This window comes from Phaseolus vulgaris, chromosome 4 (genome assembly GCF_000499845.2).
Source record: "Phaseolus vulgaris cultivar G19833 chromosome 4, P. vulgaris v2.0, whole genome shotgun sequence".
NCBI classification, from domain to species: domain Eukaryota; kingdom Viridiplantae; phylum Streptophyta; class Magnoliopsida; order Fabales; family Fabaceae; genus Phaseolus; species Phaseolus vulgaris.
This window is the reverse complement of record NC_023756.2, coordinates 2,867,637-2,895,197: the sequence shown is the minus strand read 5'-3', so window position 1 is coordinate 2,895,197 and position 27,561 is coordinate 2,867,637. Positions and strand designations below refer to the sequence as shown.

The window sequence follows — 27,561 nt, the reverse complement described above, 5'->3', positions numbered from 1 at the left end:
TTATTTGTTTGTTGTGAAAACATCATGATAATATTTTTTAACTAATGCATATGTTGTTGAATCAAATTTCATAATATAACTTTATTGTGAATCAACATATAGACTTTCTCTAATATTTTATTTCAGTTGATCATTCATTATAATTCTATCAAACAAATTCATTAGATTTAAAAAATATTATATTATGGAACAAGTAATCCATAAGTATAAAAAATATATTTAGGCTACATAATCCGGATCAATCCAAAATTCTCAATATATTTTCCGAATTTGTTATTTTAAAAATCATAAATTAGCTTTTGGATTAGATTATCGAAAAATATCCTGACTTAATCTATCTAGAATTTTCAAATTAGCTTCTTTTCGATTGAATACTCTAAAGATATAATTTAAAATGATTCCAATAAAAGTATCGAGTAGTACTAACCAAATTTTTTACAAACCAAAATTTCTCATCGATACACATTTTTATTTTTAAAAAGATAGAGTTGAGCACAACATAAACTTAAAAAACGCTTAAATAATTTAGTCTCAAGTAGAATACTATTAAAATAGTTTCTATAAAAAAATTATTTATTTTTAGTTCTTCTATTTGCCATTGCATTCCGGTCCCCTCCGTGAACCAAATTACATAACTTTTGTAATTTAAAGAACTAAAAAGAAATAAAATTAAATGAAAACTAATTGAAAGGACATTAGATTTAAAAAAAGAAAAAATATATTGAAGTGAAAAAATAAAAAAGAGGTAGGAGAGACTATTTTCCAAGATTACTGGATTGCCTATGGAAAGGCCAAAGATTTACGAGACGATCAAGGACGGATTTAGAGAAGTAACCAGAAAATCCAGCAGGTGTAGGAGGAAAGTCTTCTGCAGGCATAGCAAATGGACGAATCATGTTATCCATGGTTTCTAATGTCAGATATGATCCAATTCCTTGCAACCTCTCTGGACCCATGATGGGCAGTGTGTGCTCCTGATGCAGTGAAGTACACTCACTACCTTCCTTCTGCCAACCATAATTATTATGTATTCTATGTTAGCTTTTCAAAATTCACCATGTTTGCCTATCAAACTTCAGCAAAATGCATTTACATCTATGAGGCTCGAACATGCCTCTTCAATGGCACCGATACATATATCATATATCAGACATTGATATTCGTATCACACGTATCGATATCAGTGAAGTGTTCAATTAAAAAAATATTAATATTTGTTAGATGAACAAAATGCAAAATGTATTTTATTGCAAATGATTACCTCCAGAGGGGATAGATCGGCACCACGGCTGTAGGTCAGCTCTACGCGGTACCTTCTAGGATCTTCTAAAGCAATCTGCCATTTTAAAGTCAAAAGAAAGTTCCATAAATACAAACATAATTATATAAATATATATATTCATATTACTAAAAAATCTAAGGAACTACAATAACTTTTGGGAATAATTTGTAACTCTACAGGTAATAATTAGTAATGGCCAAAATGATTCACCTCTGTGTTCTCAAACATCCTAAGCACAATGTGACTCATATAGTCAAGCTCCTTTGTATTAGATAGTCGCTCTAGAGCATTATGGCAGACAAGACCCTCTTCTTCTTGAAGGGATTCATCCAAATTACAGTAACGAAGAACATTCATAAGAGAATGTAAGTGTGATTCCTATCAACAAAATTATCCGAGTGAAACAGAGTATGAAGATCAAATTTACAGACAATTCTAAGCTACAAGTTTTATGAATCAGTCTGTTTTCATGTATCCATTTAGAATTTCAGATAAATGTATATTTGCAGTTGAGATTTCAATATAACTATAACTTGACATATGAGCTTTGATACTTTTGTTCTGTTAATAAATCAATACAATACGCCAATACAATATTTTTAGTTGCCCTGACTATCAGCTTTATTTATATTTCAAAACAGCTCCAATAGTTATTCCTCAATCTCCCCTAAATAGCTCACTATATTTATTTCATGAGGATTAGGTGAGTGTGGATACAACACTCACAGAGGTGAAGTAAAGGCGTGTTCGCACATGGCGGTCAGGTGTCTTCACATTTGCATACCTGGTGCAAAACAATAAGATTAGAGTAGATTAAAATAATGTAGAAAATCACATGAGGACCTGATATTCACTTTGGATCTAAACGATATTTGGTCTCTTTATCATCATCATCATCTTGATCTATTTCATCAATCTTATGGAATAGTTTTGAGTTGGCCTCTGCATCTTCCTTAATTTTTTCAGATAATGAAAGGTCTTGATTATTCTTTATAACATTAATGGCTTCCTCTCGAGTGTTCCTCAAATCAATTAAAAGTTTCCCCAGCAACCGACGAGCAATCTGAATTGAAACAGCAAAAAGCAAATTAATCAGATGGCTAGAGTTTTAAGTACATATGAATAAGCATTAATGTGATGTGATGTGAGTACTGTGTTCAGCCGTTTATCAAACAATATAACCTGCACGAAACTGAAGACATTATAGAAGGCTTCTTTTTGTGTGACATTTAGATCATCAATGCGGATATAGTATGACGAAAGAAATTCATAGGGCCATTAATTTTTATAATCAAGGTGAGGCAACATGGTATGGCAATAACACTCATAAAGCAGGAGTTGAACCTTTTGTGCAACATATTTCAAAGATTTAAATTAAATCAATTCCACAAGATTTATAAAACATAGATTCTGCTTTCTTCGTTTTCTTCCTCAAGATAGAAAGCATAAAACACAGATTGCTGCAAACACACTTAGGCTTCATGTTGCTAAAAGCACAGTGCCATGGCTCAGACAATCTGATCCTGAATTTCATAGTGGGCAAACTGAAATACATTATTCTCAAAGAATCAACAATATATAAAGTGAACCATGGGTTTTTTGGGGTATGAGAGAGATCTCTGGAGGTGTCTCATATGCTGAAGTTCTTAAAAAAGAAAATAATTGCTGTTTTTGAGATTCAATATAATTCAGTGGATATCAATGACGATGATATGATTTTGATTTCCTTATTTTGGGTGGCTGGTTCTATGATTATGCCGAAGGGAAGACTAAGATTATACTTTAGAGGTTTGTAAGGTAAAATGAAAATTGAGTTATCTTTACAACGGGAGTTTACCTTTGAGCCAATCTTCAGCTTCTGCTTTGGATTAATTCCATATTCATTTGGAATTACACCATCAGCAAGCATCTGCAAATAAATAGGCTAAGCAATTAGGGACATTATAATAATATATAATAATATTTTAAATTAAAAAATAAACTAAATATAATTAAAATATTAAAGTATTGAGTTGTTAAACGGGTGCTTTACTGTACACAATGTCAAATTCCCTAACACAGTTCTACATACCTGAGCAACTTTGAAAAGCTCATCTAGTCCTTCTAGATTAAGATGTGCATTGTGCAAGAGATCATATCTGTAATAAAGACAAAATTAACTTACCATCAGAAAATAAGAAAAAATACATAATTTAAATGAAATCTCCAGGCATCTAGTGGGATAAGGCTTGGTTGATGATGACTCCTTTGTTATTGGTGTGACATTAAAAATTTAACTTTAATAATTGAAAAGTGTCCTTGAATGTGAAGATCATATGCCTTGATTCATATATATTTACAAAACTTTTGCCACGTTTAATCAAACAATTTGAACTTTTAGTTCTTTGATACAAATAATATCCATGAGTCGTAGGGAAACTAAAAGAAGACTAAATTTTAGTGCTAGTACTATTATAGCTATCAGGAAACAAAAGACTCTTCGATTACATAATTTCCCCTTGAAATCTATATGAAAAAGCTCCCAGAAATTGATAGCCATGAAGACAGTTGTTTTATTTAAAATCACATCACTCAATGATAGAATTCCAGAAAATAATCATAATATATCTCCATAAATGCAATGTTGCATAAATATTATAGAGTTGGAAATGAACTATTTAATTATAATAAAAATAAAAGATAAAAGGGATGACTTACTTGCATGAATCATAAACATCAGGAATTTGGGTGATATCATAGCGTCTGTACGTGTAAAAATACTGTTAGTGCGTCTGCCAATCAAAAACACATATACAACCAGAAAAACAGAAACCCATTGGCAACACATGTAAGGTACTGGAATTCATGGTATTGCAAGTGAAATTGCCATTGGAATATGTTTAAAAACTGAACGTATCAATATTTAAAAACACTTTAGTTAACAAAGGCAAGTAAAAATTCTAAGCAATAGCTTTTCTTACCTTTCTTCACTTATTTAACGTTCTACAAGATACAACTAACATTAAAAGCACTACATATATTTCTAGAAACAGAATAAAAATAATTTAGGTGAGATAATTTAAGTTGATGTATGTATTAAAGAATAATTTCATCCACGGGTTAAGGAAAAATATAGGCAATGTCATTATAAATTATGTACTGACTTTTAACTTACATAAGAAATAATTAGTTTCGGAAAATTCCTGTGTGATTTCGGTCATGTATATATCTATTTTTTCTGGCTAATATAAGAAATAAAACAAGGCGAAAAGAAAGGAACAAGATTAAACCAAAAAAGGTGAAATACTTACTCCTTGCGTTCATTGTACAAGTCCGTTTCAAGTTTTTTCCATCGAGCATACATTAATAGAAATCCTTCACTACCGCAAGGTAATCCAGCAGCTATTCGGTCAACGTCAATAGTTGTCTTACCAAGTGCATTTGCTTGGTCATAGGGAGGAATTATATCATATAAGTTTCTTTCTGTAAGTTTCTCATTTTCATCCTTTGCAAGTAGTCTTACTTGTTCTGTAACTTTCTTAGTCAACTTTACCTATTGACACCAGGAAAATTAAGAAATTAAATAAACCGTGAATATAAATTAGCTATTTTGCTAGAGAGGCTTTACTTGCAATTTACCTGAATAATTTAAAATTCTATTGATAGAAGAAGTGGCAATTAAGATGCGATTAAAGGTAAGAACTGACGAGGAATTTTTTTATTATATCTTAATTATAAGGTTTATTAGAGGATGAGACTTGGCTTAATGGTAAAGTTGCACCTCCTCCGAGAACAGTTAATCTTCAAACTTGGAAATAGCCTCTTTGCATATAATGTTGCGTACAATGACCCTCTCCCATAACTTCGCATAGCAAGGAACCTGCTAGCAATGGGCATATTGGTAGTGATTTATTTCTATGATTTCTTGTAATCATTTGCTTTCCTAGTACTATAATTAGGACAATGATTTAGGGTTTCCTAGTTTCATTATTTAGGACAATGATTTACGCTTTTCTAATTAACGTAATTAGGACAATCATTTCCGTTTTCATAGTAACCTTAATTATGAAATCAATTAAGATTTGTTATTTTATTAGGTGAAGAAAGTGATCTTTGTTTTTTTTATTTAAAAATGATCAGAAATACGTGAAAGATATAGGCAGAGAAGATAGACAGGAGAAAAGATAAGGAAAATAATCTGGGATGAGAAGTCTAAGAAGATGAGAATTCTTCCCGTACCTCCATGCATGTCTTCCTGTAACCCCACACTTCCTAAAATACCAAAATTATCTTTCTCAATTTGTTTCTTTGAAAATTTGTATTTCAGAATGTATAATCCAAAATACAATTTGCATTATGAATTGCATTCCGGATTATACAATCCAAAATGCAAAAAATCATAAATATTAACTTTCACATTTTGTAATTAAAGAAGTCTCTGAATTTCACATTCCAAAATTAAAAAAATGTCAATAGAATATGATGGTTATTTTGGTATTTTCTGAAATATGAGATTTAAGAGGAAAATATGGAGGTGCAGGAAAGATAACCGAAAATAAGTTGATGTGTTTGGAAGAGGAAAAATAAGTTGGAAATAATTTAAAAATGGTTGGACTCACTGTAATATTTCTCATCTATTCCTGCATATCTCTCCATCTTTTCTCTACTTCTTATTAACCAAACATTTTAACTCCACTTTATTTCTCACCTATTTCCACTCACTCACTCTTTATTTTTATTCATCCTATTTGTTTCCTCTATACCAAAAAGAGTAGTAGTACTTACTATTTCTTGATTATAACTCGTGACTTTTCTCGGGCAGTCTGGTCTATTTCAGTATCATGAGCTCTTCTAAATTTAATTGCTTATGTAGAGAGACAATACAGGAAGCAAGTTAAAATGATTCAAAGTGATAACGGAATGAATTCACATTTCTGAAAACAAATTCTTGAAACTCACTAAACAAACAAACTAAAACAAAGCCTTATCCTACTAGGTGAAGTTGGTTATATGGATCACATAGAGAGACAGTATATGAAGCAAATTAAAATGATTCAAAGTGATAATGGAATGAATTCATATTTCTGAAAACACATTCTTGAAACTCTCCAAACAAACTAACGACAACTAAGCCTTATCCTACTAGGTGAAGTTGGTTACATGGATCACATACGAAATTCAACTTTGTTATAAACCAAAACTTCAGAAATTTTATTTACCATGAGAATGATAAAGACATGTTATACTACTTGCAGCATGAAAAAGATAACGGCAGTACCAAACAAAATATTTTTTTTTTCTTCTAGTCATCAAACAAGTTCAGAATTTGGAACCTAAAAATATGGCTTCAACACAGTCTCGGTCATCCTTTTTCCAGTGTTATTTATATTGTCATTAAGCCTTCGTTTCCTTTCTTGTTTGCAAGTGTATTTTGAATCCTTTTATGTGATGTTTGTAAATTTGTAAACAACATTGGTCAAATTCTAAGGAACTAAGTTTGAGAACAAGATTTACAAAACATTACCAAATTGGGGAGTAATTCTGATGCATTGGGTGGCAATCCGGCACCATCAACAGTCCAAGGAAATTCAGATGATCCATTGCTATCAACTGGCTTAGCTTTACACGTAATAATTTCATTCAACCGAGCCTACAAAAAGAGTACGATAAAAAGGTATATTAGCATTGCAGTACCCCCAAATCTTACTAAAGTGTAGGAACAATGAAGTGCATAAGTACCACACATCCGTTATTAGAAATTTGGACCTGTCGTTTTGTAGCTTGCAGATCGTCCATTTCTCGACTTACTTTACCGGGTATTTATTTGAGACAAATATCCAAAGTTTTAATAGTATTATATGTCAATCAATAAATTTTAGAAGCTTGGCTTAAATTACAAAAATGTTATATTTCTTTCAAATTTTAACTTCTTTACAGGGCTGTGGAGCTTATGGTCTCATAATGCTAAAAGTTTTCATCAGAAGTTTGAATTATATATAGTTAACATAATTCAGAAATAAAATGGAATTAATTACGTAAGGATACAATCACTAAATAATAGTTAAACATTTCAAACTTTTCCTATTTATATAGATAAAGACGATATATATCAATTATTTTATTCTCAACATTCCAAACCATATGATATTAATGACATCCAATCAAAACACGCGATCGTTTGTTACGCCTCAAAAAGACTGAATAATAACAGAATTTACATGTTAAGCTAAATATAAATAATATATGAAATTACAAAGTCTGGTAACAAGTTCTCTCCATCTCTTGCTCAAGAAATAATTTTATCAATTTACTAAAAAATCATGAATAAATTTGTTGATCAAATTTAACTGCACGGTTACTCTCCAGTAAAAGGTTAGGTATGCCATTTATATTCCCCCATCCATCCATCTCTTAAATGTCGAGCAACCAAGTTCTTTGTCTTCCCGATCATAATCCACTTTCACCGAAATTGAAAAAATCCTATAGTATAGAAGGCAATATAAATAACAAAAGAGACTACAAACCTTGGCTTCTTCCATTTCAGAGCTGGCATTTTCAAGCCCATCCAACATGGAGGAGTCCTTGCTAACAAGGGAAACCTTACAAAAAAAAATTAAATCAGTCAAATATATCTGTTAGAATAGGCTTTATTGAAAGATAAGTCATGCTTGCAGAAATGTAGGCTCTTGAATAGCACGTGGGATTTAGTTCCCCTTCCACAGGAAGAAGATGGTAATTTTTTTTTTGATCAGCAATAAATGAATAAAATTAAGGAGATACTTAAGGGGTATCCCAACCCGTGTACCACAGCCACAAAGTTACACTTCCACAAAAGAAAGTATAACCAAAAACCTAAACCTACAAAAGGGAAAGCCAAACCCAAACCAGCACTTATAAAAGAACCAAATGACAGAACCAAAAAAATAACAGCACCCAACACCCAACTGCACTCCAAAGAACAGCACAGCAACACCTAAAAAATCCTAACACTCTTCACCAGTTTTCCAAGCTGCTCCCCACGGCACCCTTCTAATCACACCCTCTCCAATTGAAACCTTCATTCCCCTTCCACAGGAAGAAGATGGTAATATGTCGATGGGTTTATGCCATTAAAGTTGACCCTAATGAAGTTAACTGTTTCAAAACTCCATTGGTTGTCAAAGGATACACTCAGATCTATAGTCATGATTATAGTATTACTTTATCTTCAGTGGCCAATATGACTATTGTTTGTCTTTTCTTTGGCATGGTAGCTATTCGTCATTGACCACTTCATTAATTGAATATTAAAAATATTTTTTTTTCATGGCGATCTAGTAAAGGAAGTCTATATGGAGCAACTTCTTGGGTTTGTTGTTTAGAGAGAGTTTGGTTTGGTTTGTAAGTTGCGTCATTCTCTATTGTCTCAAGCAATCTCCACGTGCTGTGGTTTGGAAAATTTAACTACATTGTTCAAACCTTTGGGCTGAAATGTAGTGAGTAGATCTTTCAGTTTTATGTAAAATGTGTTTACTTAATAATGTATGTTGATGACATAGTTATTATAGGGAGTGATGCCGATAGAATATCTTAGCTAAAGGAATGCTGGTGCAATCATTTTCAGACAAAGGATTTTGGAAGCCTCAAATATTTCTTGGTATTGAAATAGCCAGTTAAAAGGTGTTGTAATCTCTCAAAGGAAATATTCTCTAGATATTTTAAAAGAGACGAGCATGATTGATTGTAGAACATTGGATAGTCCTATGGTGGTAAATTAGAAATTAATGGCAGAACATGATGAATCTTTCTCTGATCCAGAAAGATATAAAAGACCGATTATAAAATTTATTTATCTTTCTATTAGTAGACCCGATTTGTCTTTTGCAGTTGGTGTTAGTCCGTTCATGCAGACTCCTCGCAATGATCATTGGAATGCTATCTTATATATCCTAAGATACCTAAAAAATGAACTAAGACAAGGTCTGTTATATGAAGATAAAGGAAATACCCAAATCTCTTACTGTAGTAATGGCGATTGGGTAGGGTATCCAGAGAGACGCTCTACTATAGGATGTTATATTTTTCTCGTAGGAAATATTATTTCATGGAAAAACAAGAAACAAAATGCAGTCCTGATCAACTACTGAAGTTGAATATAGGGCAATGACACCTCTTGTGAACTAGTGTGGTTCAAGAATGAAACTTTTTGTGAGATTTAGCGAATGAATATGTATTGAGATATGACTTTTCATGTTTTTTACTCTTCCTTCTCCATACTGTATCTAAGGACAACCACTATTAATGTAAATATGACAACCTACGAGAGGAAAATTAAGCGCTCTAGATAAGATTTCTCTTTAAATTTATCTCAACTATACCCAATATAAAATAGATCAAATATTTTCTTCAGCAAAACGAACACAAACCAGGATTGGAGTTAGCTGCCCTTCTAGGTCGAGAAGTCCTTTGGCAAAAGCAGCTGCAGACATCTGTTTAACAGATCATAGAAAAATGGTTCACATATGATGCCAAAGGACAAATTAAGATGATAATCTGGACATCTGATCAAACACGTATAAAATGTATAAATGTAGCACCGATAATGAAAACCACTTGGCCTTTCTTGATTAAAGGTGATCACAACTTAGGCCATACCTGCACGCGACCCTCGTCAGAGCTGTAAATCTTCAGATCATGACGGTATGTACTATGGAGGCGAAGTAGCCCTGTACCTTCTCCTGTAATTTTAAACCACATAAAAGTTTGCCTTTATACATAGTACAAGCCACTGACAAGTTGATGTTATATGAAGTAAGAATGCACGATTTTGTATGAAACATATCATATCTTACACAAACTAAAACACAAATACATACTAGGTTAAAACTATTCACTTGGTCCTTACAGTTAAACTAATTTAGGATGATCAATTTCCATACTTTGGTAAATTACTTTATTATTTTATGTAATTTCCTATATAAAAGATGAATCCCTGTACAGTTTGAATATCAACAATATTCCTCCTATTTCAGCTATTTATGTCATTTACTTGAAGAAAACCTAATTGAATTTTTACCTGGATACATTTTATTCCGGAAATATCTTCCCAGTTCTTCAGCCTGCAAAAAGAGAAATTCAAACAACTAGGAAAGAAGATTATAAATGGAAATTCCATTTTATTCCTAAAAATAATAACAGTATATGAAATTCAGCCTCAGAACCTGCTTTCTGCCAGCGTGCGTAAGAACGCCACCATATTTAAGAATCATAAGAGCTTCAATTGGTCGTTCTTCAATTTCACCATTGGCTTTTGTCACTTTGACCCACTTTAGTGGCTTTAGTTGAACTTTCCTATATATGCCAGAGAAATGTCCTCCCTGATAATATGTAGAAAAGGAAAAGAAATGAAACAATTCACGACTTTGATTAAAAAAATGTTAAGGTAGCAGTTTTACAGGCTTTAAAAGGACACGCAAGCTTATATGTTGTATCAGTATGGCTTGGGCATGTCTCAGCTAACATACAATATCCTGTATTATGCACAACAGAGAAACATCAATAATTTCATTTTTATGACTGATAACCAAGGTAGGAAAATGTTTCACTTTTCCTTACTTTTGCCCAGTTTTTAGTCAATGAATCATGGACTTCAGCAAGTAGGGCATTGCATTCCACCATATAGCTTAATCAATATTATGAAATAAATAATAAGAACGAATTCTTCTACACCCTCATAAGAGTATGTATCCAATCCAAAATGGCCATGAACTTAATTTTTTTTTTCCATATAGAGTTGTACCTGAGAGCTAATACATAACTGAAATTTCATTTAGCATCGAAATGCAAACCCAATCAAGGGCACAAGTTAATGCAGAGAACTTTATAAAAAAAACTAAATTTATCTCAAATTCCAATTACTAAACTTGAATAAATATGATGGAGAAAATACTGTGTTTTCAACTTACACTGTTTTACCTTCTTTTATTGATATATACTTATATATACAAAAAGAGGCAAGTTACTTAGTTGAAACCCTAACTCTAAAGATGGATACATACAAAAGAAATAATAATAGAATAACATTACATTTTCAACAGGGTTCATAATACAAAGTATAATAATAGAGAAAACAGTGCCAAGAGCATTAATAACCTCCTCAAGAACTGCTTTAACTTGACGAAGCTTTTCAGCATGCTCGACATCTTCAGCCTCACTGTCACTTTCTAGATCTCGTCTAAATATATACAAAGATAAAGTTAATTCCAAAATCCAACTCAGCATATGACTAAAAAACTGGTGGAAACTATTTGTAGTACTACTACTGTAGGTACGTATAAATGGCAAAGTATACATGCAACAGAAAGTGTGCGTTTTTTAACTTAGCCTATGAAATGAAAGATGCATCATTCTCGCTCAAACATTTAAAAAATAAGGAAATTTCATTTGGAAGGAAAAAAATTATGCAAATACGAGGTCCTCCACATCCATGTTGCTGGACCCAAGTTAGGGGGATATGTATGCTTGGTTGTTATTGTCATTAAATAATGAATGAAGTAAGGATAGAAATCCTGATAGATAGACCATAGAAGCTCTAATACCATGAAAAAAGCCAAATCAGCCCCAAAATTTTCAGCTTTTAGAATAACTGCCCCCTTGAAGCCTTGAGAAAGCGACGAAAGTAATAAAAGAAAAGGAAATAAATCATCAGTAGGAAAGAGCTTTTCAACTCCTCTGCATGTCTAGAGAGCTATCAGACCTCAGATCAATCACCTCCCTAGCAACAAAGCTGGGCTGAGCAAGAGTTCGTTTGCTAACTATAAACAACCACTGGCCAGAAAAGAAGTGAGAACTAGACAGTGTATATAGGCACAGAACTACCTTTTATAGAAGATATATACTATTGTAAATAGTAGATTATTAGGATAAAAAATATTCTCAATATAGTAATTAGGAAAGTATATCTTCAAAATTTTCCAATTTATTTCAATTTCAGCATGTTTTTTTTTAAAGGTTTTAGTTATTACAAACAGATATGATGAAAATGTAATTCGTGTGACTGATATCAATAAAATATTTCTTTGTTTTTGAAGTTATACTAAATTATATGGAAAATTTAACTACAATACTGGAGGTGAGGATTAGTTGATCAAGCTCTAGTAGCATGAACAAGAACATGACCAATGTGCTTCTTAAACTGTTCAGCAAGTCCCTAAAAATGTTTTTGATAGATACAACATAATTCCTAGAAACATTAATGCAATAATAGTAAAAGAGCTGCTAACCTGATTTATCTATCAAGTGTAATTGTCAAAAAAGAGACCAAATAATTAAGAATTTTAATTAGTGTGCATCATTAGAGAAGTTGTATCAATCACTCCTACAAATTGTGAAGAGTAATTACTTGTTAACCTAATTTTGAAACATGCAATCTGGGCATTCAACACATGCATGTAACCTAAAAGGTAAAATATGTAATTTTTGCTTTTCTTTTTCTTACACATTCATTGGTTAAAAGTGTGCATAATAACCTTTAAGTGAAAATACACAGTAGGCCAAACCATGTTCCAGTTTAAAGCAAAGAATGTAGACACCAATCACTGTGATTGAGATTTCAATAATCCTGGGTGTGAGACAATGAACTGCATGAAACGCTAACGTGATCAATATTTACACAGGTGACATACCTAGTGCGAGGCACCAGCATCCGTGTGGCATCTAAAAGGTCTTGCAGCTGAACAGCACTTTTAAGTTTTGTCTGCAAAACAAAAGACCAATAGATCAACCACGGAAGATAAGAAATCAGTAGCTCAAATAAAAATTTATAAAAATTATTGAAGGACTTTTAAGTTTTGTATGTAAACATGAGACGAATAGATAAACCACATAAGATTAAGAATTCAGAAACTCAGATAAAACTTAATGTTGTAAATAGCGGATTATTTGAATAAAAATATCCTCAATATCTCCATGTTAATTAGGAGAAAATATCTTTCAAATTTTCCTATTCAATTCAGCATATTTTTGTTTTCTCATTTTAGAGGTCATTACAAATATAGGTGATAAAAATGTAATTGGTGTGATTGTTGTCAATAAAATAATTATTCATTTTCTTATATAGTTCAAGTTGGCATCAAAACTCTCAATCTTGAGAGCCAGCTTAGTATCGGCTGCCATGTAAACCGCTGTCACTGTCATTGCAATTGAGGTAAGTTATGGGCCAAAAAGATGTGTCCCATGCCCACAATCGAAATGTCGATAGTTGTGTCACCAATAGAGTTGTCACATGTCATCACACACTACCACTAGAACCAGCATATGTAGCCCACACGCCTAGCTCCACCAAAGCCCCACTTGCCACCCCAGCCACAAACAGGGTTGTCAGAGCCTCCTGAGCCTATTCCAAAAGGTACGGTGAGATTCAATTTGGCTTCGACTTAGAGTGGATGAGCTTTTCAGCTTTTTTTTGCCAAACGGGTTTTCTTTATTACATCTTTGTTTTGTAATTTTTTTCATTCTTTGAAGAGAAACTCTTCCCTTTGGATCTTAATGATATTCAAAATGTGGTAGGTCCCTTGATGACCGAAACAATATGTTCTATTCCTATACTAAAGAGATATTGGATGAATTTAATAACACTTTTTCTTTGAAAAAGGATTTTGCCGATTGTTATGACATTGAGAACGGAGTATTTAATGCTAAAGAAGGTTGTCTCTCTCTAACGGAATATCACGAAACTTTGAATGGGTTATGCATGGAACTAGATTAGTACCAAAATTTGAGGATGTGCAAACTCAGTAATACGATCCTTAGACAACAACTTGTCTCTAAAAATACGACAATCAATCTATATGTTTAGTTCTCTCACGAAACATTGGATAGGAGGCTCTATGAAGAGATTTTTGTTGTCATAATGCAACTTCATCTATTCATTTTCACAAAATCTCAATTCTTGAAGGAGTTGTCACATTAGTCCACATGTAGCTAGGGCCATAGATCTATATTCAGCTTTTGCATTAGAACATGCAACAACACTATGTTTCTTACTTTTCCAAGATATAAGATTCCTTCCAAGGAATACACAGTATCCTGTGGTAGATCTTCTATCAATGGGACAACCAACCCAATTTGCATCACAACACCCTAAGACTTTAAGTATTTCCCTTGTTTTTATACAAGAATCCCTGTAGGGTTAGAAACTTATAATGGAAGTAACAAGGTGTGCCTCCTAAAGAAGTCAATATAAGGTCTTAAGAATCCTCAATATCTCCATATTGATTAGGAAAAATATCTTTAGAATCTTCCAATTCATTTCAGCATATACTTATCTCCATATTGATTATTAAAAATAGAGATGATGAAAATATAATTGGTATCAGTCAAATAACTACTTATTTCCCTACATAGTTCAAATCTTAATAATCACTATAGAAGGACCAAAAACAACATTACCTCAGACTTGGGTCGGCCACCATTGTATTTCAACATTAAATTCAACAACTTTTCCTCAGTAACCTTTAACTTCACCTTCTGTTTTGGAGTTCTATCGCCACTACCAAAAGTGAAAAGTATATAAGAAAAGACACATTTGACTAATCAAACGAATAAAGGAATAGTACATACTGACGAATAACAGCAATTACACAACGCAGTTCCTCAGATTGTCCAAAAGTGCCATTAATACCACTACCCTGACGAGTTAGCGTCTCAGAAGGTTGGATTAGTTCATTTACTTTCCATGGTAAAGTTGGTGGAACCACGGAAGAAAGATGAGGTGCTTTTGCATCTAACAACATCTTTCGTAGCACACAGGCAGAATCATCATAATACCTAAGGTAGCAAAAGGAAAAATAATGTGATTTTCGCAAACACAAAAATGTTGAGAAACAACGTGTAGTACAATATAAAATATTAGAAGAAAGGCTAATTTTTCATACATTAAGCAAAATTTCATGAATCAAGTAAAGGCTTTTATTTTCTAAGCAATGTAACATTGTTTTTCAAGAGTTCTAAATTTGTAATTTGTGTAAGAGTACATATTGAAAAGGGGAACTTTTGTTTCCTTGAACTAATTTTCATCACTTAGTAATGACTATGACCCAAAAGAAAATTATGTAATAAAAATGTACTTTAGAGAGAATATCTACGTTGTATATGTAATCATTATGGGGTAATATAAAGCACACGAGTCTCCGAGATTTGTAAGCAAAGTGTTTAAGAGACGAAGAGACAAATTAAAGGTTTTCTCACCCACATTCCTCTTCATACTCTCTTCTCTTGGATTATTTACCTTTGGTTTGACAAAAAATTTGCCTATTCAAGAGCCATGGCATGCCACAAGCTTTAGTCATAGCTCAATGATGCTTTGACGTGTGATGAAATTATTATTTGTTATACATTTAGAAACTAGACTTTAAGCTAACACATCCTCACAAAACTTAGTTGATGTAAGATTCCAACACACACCCCAAGCCAAGGACTAGACACATTGAGCTTGAGACTAGATATTTGTGGTCGGTCCAATAACAGCTTGACAGCAAGTGACACGATAAGACTAACAACCCTTGTTAAGATAGGCTTTGATACCATCTTGTAAAGTCGAATCTAAGCTTAACTCAACCTCACATAACAAACTTGGAATGTTAGGTTTCCACCTACTTATATATTATAATTTAGTCATATTTCCAACATAATGACACTTCATAAATGATGGACAATATCCAGCCAACTATTCAGCAAGACAAGTGATTGCCTAAAACAAAATAAAAATTATAATTTGTGACTTTTTTTCCCAGAGATCAGTTACATATGCATACTAATCCCAATGAAAACTATTAGAAATGTTGCTTTCAGCAAAAGGGGCTTTATTGGATGGAATCAAAATTCAACACCCTATTCACATTGGTTACGAATGATAGAGTTCTCACTAGTCACTCAGTGTAGCATTTATAATTTGTCAAGCATTGGTATCACTATCCTTTCCAATATTTACTAAAGATAAAAGGGCACAATATAATATCTCCAAAACAGATATATATCAAATTGAGAAGAACTGATAATTTCTGTTGATATAAAGAAAGTGAATAATTTGTCAAGCATTGGTATCACTATCCTATGATTTTCTGTTAATATAAAGAAAGTGAAAAAATATTAAAGTATTTTGAACCATTCTGCCCATATCAAAACAAAAAAATCTAATTACAAAACTTACTTGTACGAATTTTTAACAAAGCTCCATCCATTCACATCACAAACATATGAGCGTCCCTCACTTCTCAAGAGATCAAACCCACAAACCTGCAAGCAACACAAATTTATAGTAGGGCACAAAGAGGATCAGACAAATTATTTTCTTATATTCATGGAAAGATTTCATTCAATCAATATTCTAAAGAGAATCACATTCATTAAATTGAAGTTCATAAAATATTGTGCAAACTTCATTGGCCCAGCCACATTTTACCTACCATAACAGTTAGCTCACAGATTCACAGCCCCATAAGAAAGTCAGATAAAGTGAAGAAATAGAATTTAATTCATTTTAGGATTTCCTTGGAAAAATAAAATTGGAGGTGCCCTCTTTCGGATTAAATCCACTGAAATAATAAGATTCATTTTCTAAAACACTTTGAGGTATTTGATGGTAGGACTTGTCAAGATGGTTAAACTATCAGAACATATTTTCTAAGCTAAAGATCAAACTTCACACAGAGGCAAAGAAGCTACAAAATAAAAGAACAAGCAGCTAGAATGAAAAGAGAAATAGAAACATGGCTATTGACATGATTCAATAGCAGTTTTAAAAATACTACAATTCAACACAACACTAGGATTAGTGATTAGTTCAGAAATTGTATACAAATAACTCCTATACAAACAAGGAGCCAGACACTGTTTTAGAAGATAATACACACTAAAAAATAAAAACAATATCTTTTATTAACGTGTAGTTACCAAATTAGTACAACATACCGCTTGACTGAATGCAATGCAAACATCTCTCGCCATTTCCTTCTCAGCAGGAGATAGTAACACTGGATACCTGACCTGCCGAATGAGATGGCAAACATGCTTCAACATGTTAAAATAATGTTTCAAGCAAGCAATTCTGATCTGCTTTGTAATGGTACATGTTTGTTCCTTCTATTAATACACTCAAAATTAAGACAACCATGACATGTTTGCACGATTAGGGAGCAAACCTTTTTTAACAATTACCAACAAAAAGGAAAAACCAATTTTGGTCATTTAGTGCTCTAAAAGATTAGCAATACTCATTTCATTATGGCTGTTAAAAGCACAATGTTTGGCCCAACCAAAAAGGATTAGTATCCTTCAATTAACCAAAATGTAACCCAAAAAAATAAAACAAATATAATGCTTTAAAGCTGCAAAACTGGAAACCAAGAGATTGACAGAAAATAACAAGATGAAACCTAAGTAGGAAAAAGGTTTTCCTCGGAATTGACTAATAACTAAGAAGGACCATCTTGTAATGCTAAATGGATAGGAAAGGACAAACAAAATGTATACCATGAGAATAGAGAAAGAATATCAGAGAAAAGCGATGAATTCTACTTACTTCCTTCCCATCAGGATTTCTCATAACAACACCATCAACAACAGGTGACTTCCGTGCCTCGGCATGAGCATATTCAGGACCTACCGTATACACCTACAGTCATTTATCAAAATTTTAAGAGACCATTCTAATATGCCAAAAGGTATGGAGAAACATTTGAAATACATTTAAGAGAAAAGGAATAGAAAGCAACATAAATATCAAAACTGCCAAACCTTAACATCTGTCCCTCCAGTTGGCATAAACTCCTCATAAATATAGGATCCTTCACGCCTTACTCTTCTCACATCTGGGTGAAACTCACTGGACCTATTTCCAACCTAAGATAATGTTATACCCAAAACAGAGACCAATTTGATTAACTATAACTCGTAAAAGAGTGAAAGGAAGCACAAGAAATTATCGAAAGAGCATGTTATTGAAAAACAAGCGATGTCAAAGCTAAAGCTGTAAGAAGGCATACAAAGTTTTATACATTTATATTTACAGTTAATTATATATGCTTTTGAAAGATTGTATTGCAATATAATTGTTGTGGAGATAGCATATACACATGCCAACCAATGTCATCCTCCCATTTAAAATTTGTAAAATAAATAACAGAACAGGTTGATGTTCATTTCAAAGATGAGAACTAATAAAACCTCACCCCTGGGTTAGTTATTTCAACAGAAAAGTAAACCAAAACAGTAGTCACAATTTGAGCAAGTCTATTAGAAAAAGAATGTCATCTATAGATCATATATGTAGAATATTACACCCGGACCCACCTACCTAGGGAGAGTGCCTAAAGCTCACCTTCCTAAACAATTCCTTCATACCTCCACCAGCTGAACTGGGATAATATATCATTATACTGTGGTTATCAGCTTCAAAAAGCACAAAAATAACAGTTATTATAACATTTGAGAAATATATTTCCAATCATGAGTATGTATGTGTATAATTCAATAATGATGGCACAATAAGGCATTTTTGAGATTATAACTTCTATTCCTTTAGTATCTGATACAACAAAAAAATCATCTTAGAGATGACTTTCAGTGGCAAAACCCATAAAACTGAAAGTACTTAAATCAGTAAACACTAAAATAGTATTAAGGTATACAAAAGAAATAACATGATGCAAATGGTTTCAACCGGCCTTTCATCACATTATCTACGATTCTCTTTACATCACCTTGTGTCCCAAAGTCATGACAAATAAATTAGCAAAAGAGCAAGAAAAGGGAATATGAAATTTTCAATGTACCAACAACAAAAGTGTTTATTGTTGGGATTAAGGAACAAAATACACAGAATTCTAAATAAATTATAGAAATCATCTCCTTATAGTTCAGATTTGAATACAAACACTAGGTTCCCCCCAAACAAGGAGCTTCTTCTTCCAAAACACCAAAAACAAGAATTAGTATTGCCCAGAATCCAGTCCATCATGATGGGACAAAACACAGTAATATCAATAGACATTTATCTAAGAAAAAGCAAAACAATGAAATTGTTCAATTGTCCTACACTCAAACAAGACAGCAGGTTGTTTATATTGTCACAAAAGCAATTCCTAGGAATCGCTTTGAAGAATTCAGCCTCAAGTTTAGATTCTGTAATATATATTGGACTCAACTTGAGGGAGAAAGGAGCTAATCCTATTGGAATTACTTAGGAATAGTTGTGCTATTTTAGGATATTTTGTTTTGCAGACTAATTACTAATAAATAGGATCAGGTTTTCTCTTTTATTAGAAGCAGAAATGATTTATTATATAGGATTTCTGTCAAGGATCACAGCTTGAAATTCAGCTGTATTCAGTTAAATAGGACTATAATTCAACTTATTTTTGCAATGAGAATTAATCCCATTATTTTACACAGTTAAAATATAGTACGTAACCCACAGAAACACTAGCTAATTATGTAAACAAAATATATGAACCATAGGCAGTCTTGTATGCGGGAATATAAGGTATAAGGTTCATGGACATGCATGTAATATAAACACTGACAGTCTGGCTCATTATTTAATAAATTCAAAATATCATGAACGCAATGTAACAAAGTGCAACACAAGTTAAACATTTTCCATGAGCCTTGTAAGTCCCGCACATGTCTCTGAAAAGGAACAGCTGCATGGGGCTCATGTGCTGTGCAAGTTTGGCATATCATTAATGCACAAGGGTTTATTTATACATATTATTACCATGCAGAAAAAAAGATAAACTAGCTTATTTTCAATATTGTATTCATTTACCTATTATGTATTCTATTATTCCTGCCAAATATTCAATAACGACACGTACTTGAGTTCCATCATTTCAAGAAATGACATACAGATGCAATAACCAATTATAGAAGTTACTAGTCGTGATTTGAAGATATAATCCCTTTTATACTCCTTGCATACTGAAAAAACAATGATGAACGATTATTTACATCACACAACTTGTAAGCTATAGTGTGTGAAGGAATGCTACCCTATTGTTTCCGCTTGAAATTTTGAATCTCACATATTCAATAGTTGATTTTTTCATCCATATAAATGTCAATATTAAGCTGTGTGGTAATATTGACAAAAAAAAATCTGAGTATTTTGTGTCTGCATTCCACAGGATAGGATCATTTGGAGTCCAAAAAAAACTGTCCAGTGATGTAGTTTCGATTCAATGGTCTAAGATTTTTTAAATTAAATTTTATTGTAGTAAATATTTGAATTTGTAGAGAACACTGATCCCACTCCATATATCATGAGTCAACACTTGGGCTCCCTAGTAAAAGAAAATAGGACAAAAATAACACGCCCGAAAATCTTTATCTTGATAAAACAAGCCAATGTAAATTACGTATATCAGTGACTCCTCGGTAAAAGAAAAAGGGACAAAAGAACACCCCCTCAATGTACACTACATGTAACAGGGCTTCGCAAAAAAAAATGGGACAAAATGAACATCCCCGCAAATCCATGATAAAACAAGCCAATACAATGTATATACCATTCATCAGTGACTTTGTAAGGAAAAGAAAACTAATGTAAGACACGGAAGCAAAGTAAAGAGTTTCACCCACACAAGAAAAAAGCTTACCATCAACGGGCTTCTCCACAAATGGCTTATAAAACCGCATGCCATGAACCTCAACAAAATCTTCTTCCTCATTAAAGTAATCCAGTTGTTGGTACGGGACTTCCCTAATTACAAGGGCATATTTTGGAACGGGGATTCCAAACATTTCAAGACGCTTGAAGCCCAAAATTGATTATTAAAAATAAATTATAGATATCATAAAAGAAATAGCATAGCATTTGGACTGTAATTGGTCATACATTCATAACTAATAACAATAAACAGAAATATGATCTTCACTAAGTTTAAATGTCTGTCCCAGGCGAAGAGGGGAGGGCAAGACCAATATTACTTTAATGAGTGAATTTTTTTTCTTTTTCCTAGTTCCTTCCTTAGCAACACTCGATTTAACACAAACTCAAAGTTCAGTTTTTCACTTCCTTAGCTTCGTGCTAAAAATCTACATATAAATATCAGACGTTAAATAAACAATGAGAAAAAGTTAAGGCCTCTTAATTTGAAAAACAAGCCAGACCATGAAGGAAAAGTCAATACAGCATGCGGAGCAGAGTTATCAGCATTCAGAGCCAGATAGCATATTTGCAAGGCATTCAAAGCCAAAAGAATAAGGCTTCATCATACTTGAACATGACAAAGAATTTAGACCAAAACCTAACTGGAAAAATAAAAAAGGAGATTGATTCCATCCATGTACCTCATATACTTTCCTTCGGTCATGAAGAAGGTGCTGGGGCTCCAGTTCATTTACTACGAAAGGCCTGCATCACAGCGCATGAGTAGTTTTTAGACTAGTAAACCTTCTCATCCAAACATTCTAAGTAAAAATGTAACAAACCGGAGATAATCATTGTTTAAGAAGATAATCTTCCGCTTGTCTAGTCCTTTCGTCAGCAATTATATTCAGTTAAACTTGGATAAAACTGACTCTATGATAAGAACCGGATCACAAATGTAGTTGAAGAGTCCAAAACCTATAAAATTCCTACACCAAAATCCCATACTCCTAATGTGAGGCTGGAGTCCCATACCTTTCATTTGGATCCTAAAATCCCACGACGCTACATAGCCTTAGCACTCACAAGCTGGTTGTGCACTAGCCCTCTGACTAGTCCCAATCGAACACTACAATGTCAATATCAATTGTAGCTAAGGGGACGTGGTGAAGAACACTAATACCCAATTGATAAGAACCTTGAGAAAACCACACCACAAAGTTATTGTAGTTGGAGAGTTCAAAGTCTAACAATCCCACACTTCCTATGTAAGACTTAAGTCCCATACTTCGGAACTCAACCCTAACACTCTAACTGAATGCTGTTAGCTGTTGTCGGTCAACTCTAGTCGTTCTTAGTTTTCAGATTTCAGAGATAAGATTTTAATAACAGAATACTAGTTCAGATCTCTGTCCGTATTTTCTCTAGCTTTCTCACTCTTTTTCTCATTTTCTTGAAATGCCTACATTTATCAATTTTAAGAAACTATTATATGAGTGCATATGTTTTAGTCGTATGACTGAAAAACAGAAAACAACGCAACAGGCAATATATGTTGTAAATTTGAGCAATAGCCCACTGATTCTACAGTAACACTGAATGATTCAGTGTTGGTCAATTGAGATCTCTACCTTATTCTTCTCCAGGAAAGAAACCGATTACATGATTTTAGATACAATATTGTAGGAACCTCCCATAGGAAAAAGGAGGCGAGAGTCAAACCAATTGTGGATCAATAATACACTGAAGATTTCAAAATCTTCTTAGAAGTTAGAGGCTAACTTCGGTGACGATCAGTTTCAATTATTCTAAAGATTAAAAAGCAACTTTAAAGTTGCAAGAGAATATTCCTCTTGAGTATCTCTCTGGATATTCTATAGCCTGACCTTTGTATTTTAGCACAGTTAGTAACAGCTGCCATTTTCAGACAGTAATAGCAAACTCAGTCTGACTAAGTAGTAGGGTTGTTAGTTAGTGACTCGACATCTTTGTACTTTCGTCATTCTACCAATACTCTTCCTAACACGCTCTACAATTGATTGAAATTTATTAAAAACAAAAAAAAAAATCAAGAGAAATTCATTAAATAAGAAGTGAGGACTACCAAAATTTTTAAGTTCCGACAAATTTCAACCAATAAAGTGTGTTACTAGCATTTATCTAATTACAATACATTCTTTCTGATTTCTCTCTCAATCTAATAAAAGTTTATACACAAGAATGACGAGTTTCTCACAATTGTACACTTCACATGTCTTAATCTGCATGTAAATTCATGAATAACATATTTTACACTCATACCAAACTTAGCTGAGAATTTCACGGTCAGTGGTGACGCCTAATTCTCACATCATTTGGAAAGACTGGCACAAAGGCCTTAAAGTTCCACTAGACTAAAAAGCCTTTTACAGGCTACAAAATAGTGCAACACTAGCATCATAAACAGGGTTCCTTGCACGTAACAGTAATAAATCCCCTCCCAATTCCAGCGTCAGAAATAGAAATTCCTTGAAATATCGGCTAGCAAAGAACCATAAAAAAATTTCATATCAAAAGTCATGTAAACTAAATACACCAGAAAATAGAGGTTTCCTTTTTCAGAAGATGATTGTCAATAAGCTAGCATATATCTATTGTAATGTTATATTTATACAAGAATTTGACCGTCATGGATGTAGCTGTTCATGGGCCTATATGTAGTTCAAGAACATTTCAGTGTTTCACAACCCAACTTTTAACGATCTTACACTATCTTTTACAGGCTGATGAGTAACAAAACATACGTAAAACATTCAAATCAATTTAAAGTTGGTAAATAAACAAGCTTACTTCCTTAAAGCAGCATATGCCTCTGCCTTTTCAAGGGGATATCCCGAGGAATAGAAAGCAATCAAACAATCACATATTGGCCAGCTGAAATAACACAATATTTAAACATTACTGAAACGGCATGGCTTTAAACATCTACAAGGTCAACAAAAGTAAAACAGTTCAGCTATAACTTAAATGTACCAAGCGCAAATACAATTAATGATGTCACGTCATCATGGAACTTTTAAGCAGTTGATATAGATGCATGCTGTAAAGAAACGTTGGCACTGTTGTTTTTAGTTCCTTTCAAAATCAACAAAGTTTAAACACTTCGACAAACTCAAACTCAAGTAAAAAAATAAATGTCATCGCAAACACAAATATAGTAGCAAAATAAGTTTAAAAAATGTTATCACAAACATACAATAGGATATAATAAATGTTTTTGTTGATACATGTGAATGAAACTTTCCACATCCTCAAAAAAATTCTAAGATTTTCTCATGATGAAAACTAAAACTAAGGGAATGTTTATTTTATTTTCCTTTTTATTTTTCGTTGATACCCTTATAATTACAAAAATTTCGCCTTGCTTTCATTCCCAATTTCTGTCTGCACCACTGTTTCATTCCTATTCCCTAAGTTGGATGCATTAATCAAAGAGTCGCCTGAATACACGTGAATTTTTTTTCTCAAACAGGACCACAAAATATTGCTCTCCAAAATTTAGAGTTAAAACTAGGTTCCAGCTATACGAATAAGACTATCATACCTCTCTATTGGTTCTTCAAGGATCACCTTGTCCCCAAAATGTATGACCTACAAATAATACAAAATATCAACGAAAAAAAAATGGAAAACACAACTACCAACTCAGCCGTTTCTTTCACAGAACAAAATAATATATAATAGGAACAGGATAAATAGTGTATGCAGAGTACGTGCTGAGCTTTGACAGTATACTATCGTCTAATCACAGACTATTAAGTTCACATAAGTTTGTTGACTTCTACTATAATTTGGTTGAAACTTAAGAATTATATATTGATCCATAATATAAAATATTTTACACTAACAATTCATAAATATTATACTCAGAAAAATACATAATAAACTTTGAAGCAGTATATGCTGACATCTCCGCATACATCAAGCATCTCTCACATAATAGATGATTCGAGAACTTTTATAATTATAGTAAAAGTCATGTAAATACCAACTGTAATCTTTTACAGGTTGAAAATGTAAAGCTGTGAAAAGAAATTAAACTCTTAAGATGTAACCGTTTCGTATTATTCACTCATATGGTTTACATTAGCCTCTGTTATTTGTAGTTTTTCACCAACAAACCACCACACAAAAAACCAGAACACTGCAAACGCAAACTCGTTCACCTACCTCGAATTCACCAAACGCTTGTAGCCTGTCAAAAATCTGTCCCATAGGCGCGGAGAAGACCTACAAAAATCAATCCATCAATGAGGACAGAAAAACAGAGGCAGAGAATCCCTCGCATTCCTCCAAGTTCAAACTCGCTGCGAAATCCGAAACTATGCCGCAGAAGTTCCAAATCACCAAAACGCAAAACAAAAAACCAAAGCAAAGACGAGGTAACGACATTGATTGATTAAGTGTAATGAGGAAGAGAACCTCGGATTGACATTTCACCTTCTTTTCCATCACGCAGACGCCGATCTTGACCTTCTCCGCGAGCACCACCGCCATCTATGCGATCGATTGAACCTCGCTTGCGTCTTCGAAACCAATGGCGATAAATTATTAACGAAACGGTGTCGTAGTAGAGGAATCCCTGCGCATTCCGCGAGAGAAAATGCCAGCACGTGACCGAGAAAAATGGCGGAAACTGTTCGAGTGTTAGAAAATAAATGAATAAATAATAACGAACTGAATGAAAAATTGTTCAAACAGAGGAAAACTGAGTCTGAAAGGAAGCACAAATAAAAAACAGAGAGAGAAAGAGAGAGAGAAACGTTTAAAAGAATGTTGTGAGCACTGTATAACAGCCACTGGCACGTTGGTTTAACTGTGGCGAATCAAATTCCTTTAGACAAGGAATGTTTTACGAAGACTGATTAAAAAATTAGTAAATTATAATTAAATAAAAAAATTCATAATTTTTTTCGAATATTTAATAAACTATTTACTTAAATATTTACTACAAATATCTTTTATTAACTATATTATGGCATTGTTATTATTAAGCACGAGAATTGCATGTAATTCCAAGTTTTTTAAAGTTATGTAGTATACACTAATACAGACAATACGGACACGGAGATACATAAATTCTTTAAAAGATAGGATATGGGAACACAAATTTATATATTATATAATTATGAATTATATAAATTGACAATAAAGATTTATCTGCACAAATATATTTTAGATTATTTTTTGAAGCAGAAAGATGTTTTTCATGACTGATTCACAAGGATTTGTTTCTTATTTTTATAATCATAATAACAATTTATACAACAAAGTTTGATTTTTTAGAAAATTAATGTATTTTTCTTTTTAAAATTGTGTTAGAACAGTACTAGAATTGTCAGAAATCTAATAAATACTTTTTGAATTGGACACTTCACAGATATATGTCTTATAGGTGTCATACGAGTGTCGGTGTCTCATACAAGTATCGGATACCGACACGCCATTTAAAAGGAGTGTCCGAGTTTCATAAATAATAAGTAACAAAAACACTTGTGGCAATGTCTCTTATGTCCTCATTCTTTTTATAATATTTTATTTTATTAATTTAAAATTTAATTATTATGTATATTATTTTTAATTTGATCTACTTTGTAACACAATTTATTTATTTTTAAATTTTACCTATTTTTAATAATTAACGTATAAAATTATAAATCGGATCCATACAATAAGTGAAAGTGTTAGCATTCGACTGACACAATCAAATTCATTATACCTAAGAGAAGATTAACAAAATAAACAATTATCAAGCAGATGATTAAATAACACGATTCAAAATCTATTCTAATTCAATAACAAAGAATCGATGATAATTGATAAAAGATGGTGTGGTGTTTTGTTATGCGAATGGAGATTTAGGGATGGTGGAATATGCAAGAGAGAAGAGGGTGGTAAACCTTTTGGAGGAAATAAACATGAGGAAAGATGGTGTGAAAAAGGTGAATAAAACAAGTTGTTGAATTGGATTTTGGGATTTTCTGATTCTAAAGCATCAAAGTGAACCCAACTTTTTACGTTTTCCTTTCCTTAAAGCTGCTTTCTTAGTCACTATCCTACACTCAAACTCTACCTTGCCACAAATGTTTTTTTCTTTTTTGTTAAGTTGGGATAAATTCTGGTTGTGTATTATAGACTTTTCAGATAGAAATTTATTTAAAGAAACTATTTTTTACATGTAAATCAAACCTTTGATCAAAATCATATGGAGATTAAATGGCACTTATATAGTTTACATTAATTATTACACTATTTAAAAATATAAAAGTGAGATTTGTTTTCCAAATTAAACCTTCTATAAAAAAATTATTCAATTATCTATATTCACGAGTGAGAGTGATTTTTAAGATTGAAAATTTGATAAATTTTTGTATTAAAGTGATGTAATTTTGTTTCATGATTATAAAAATAAACAAAAATATTAGTATGTGATTGTGTAAGTCGTGTTTGGAGAACACGATTTTATGTAAAGAAATCATTATCGATGGGGGAAATTTCACGATTAGTGAAATTAGAAGTAAAATTTATGTTATAGAAAAATGACTTTGATTAAAAGATTATACTAAAATTATGTGACTTTAGTTATTTTAATTTAACATTAAACTCATGCATAAAAAATAAAAGAAGAGATTTT

At 32.5% G+C, this 27,561-nt stretch overlaps 1 protein-coding gene across 7 annotated transcripts; it reads right to left on the bottom strand.

Annotated features, from left to right (window-relative positions):
- Positions 1 to 544: 544 nt before the first annotated feature.
- LOC137836865 (inositol hexakisphosphate and diphosphoinositol-pentakisphosphate kinase VIP2-like) lies at positions 545 to 25,731 on the bottom strand. 7 transcript variants are annotated; one of them, XM_068645630.1, is made up of 30 exons: positions 25,368 to 25,731; positions 25,098 to 25,157; positions 24,472 to 24,518; positions 23,718 to 23,801; positions 21,590 to 21,653; positions 20,896 to 21,049; positions 18,618 to 18,688; positions 18,035 to 18,139; positions 17,820 to 17,912; positions 17,210 to 17,284; positions 16,449 to 16,534; positions 14,861 to 15,067; positions 14,690 to 14,789; positions 12,925 to 12,995; positions 11,393 to 11,474; positions 10,462 to 10,617; positions 10,317 to 10,359; positions 9,896 to 9,978; positions 9,667 to 9,729; positions 7,786 to 7,860; positions 6,786 to 6,911; positions 4,573 to 4,814; positions 3,980 to 4,024; positions 3,354 to 3,420; positions 3,120 to 3,191; positions 2,137 to 2,345; positions 2,009 to 2,066; positions 1,493 to 1,660; positions 1,262 to 1,336; positions 545 to 1,007 (listed from the first exon to the last, which is right to left on the bottom strand). In XM_068645630.1, exons 1-30 carry the CDS (start codon positions 25,422 to 25,424, stop codon positions 756 to 758), a joined length of 3,090 nt encoding a protein of 1,029 aa, XP_068501731.1. In that variant the 5' UTR covers positions 25,425 to 25,731; the 3' UTR covers positions 545 to 755. The 7 variants fall into 7 exon arrangements, with proteins under 7 accessions (XP_068501731.1, XP_068501730.1, XP_068501735.1 ...); XM_068645629.1 differs by having other exon boundaries at positions 25,350 to 25,690; XM_068645634.1 differs by lacking the exon at positions 20,896 to 21,049 and having other exon boundaries at positions 25,368 to 25,625.
- Between the last annotated feature and the right edge of the window lie 1,830 nt (positions 25,732 to 27,561).

Coding starts and splice junctions, on each gene's coding strand:
- LOC137836865 (XM_068645629.1), bottom strand. CDS start 25,424: ATGGCGGTGGTGCTCGCGGAGAAGGTCAAGATCGGCGTCTGCGTGATG. Junction 24,519..25,097: donor AAGCGTTTGGTGAATTCGAG/GTAGGTGAACGA, acceptor TATTATTTGTAG/GTCATACATTTTGGGGACAA. Junction 10,360..10,461: donor CGCACGCTGGCAGAAAGCAG/GTTCTGAGGCTG, acceptor CTCTTTTTGCAG/GCTGAAGAACTGGGAAGATA.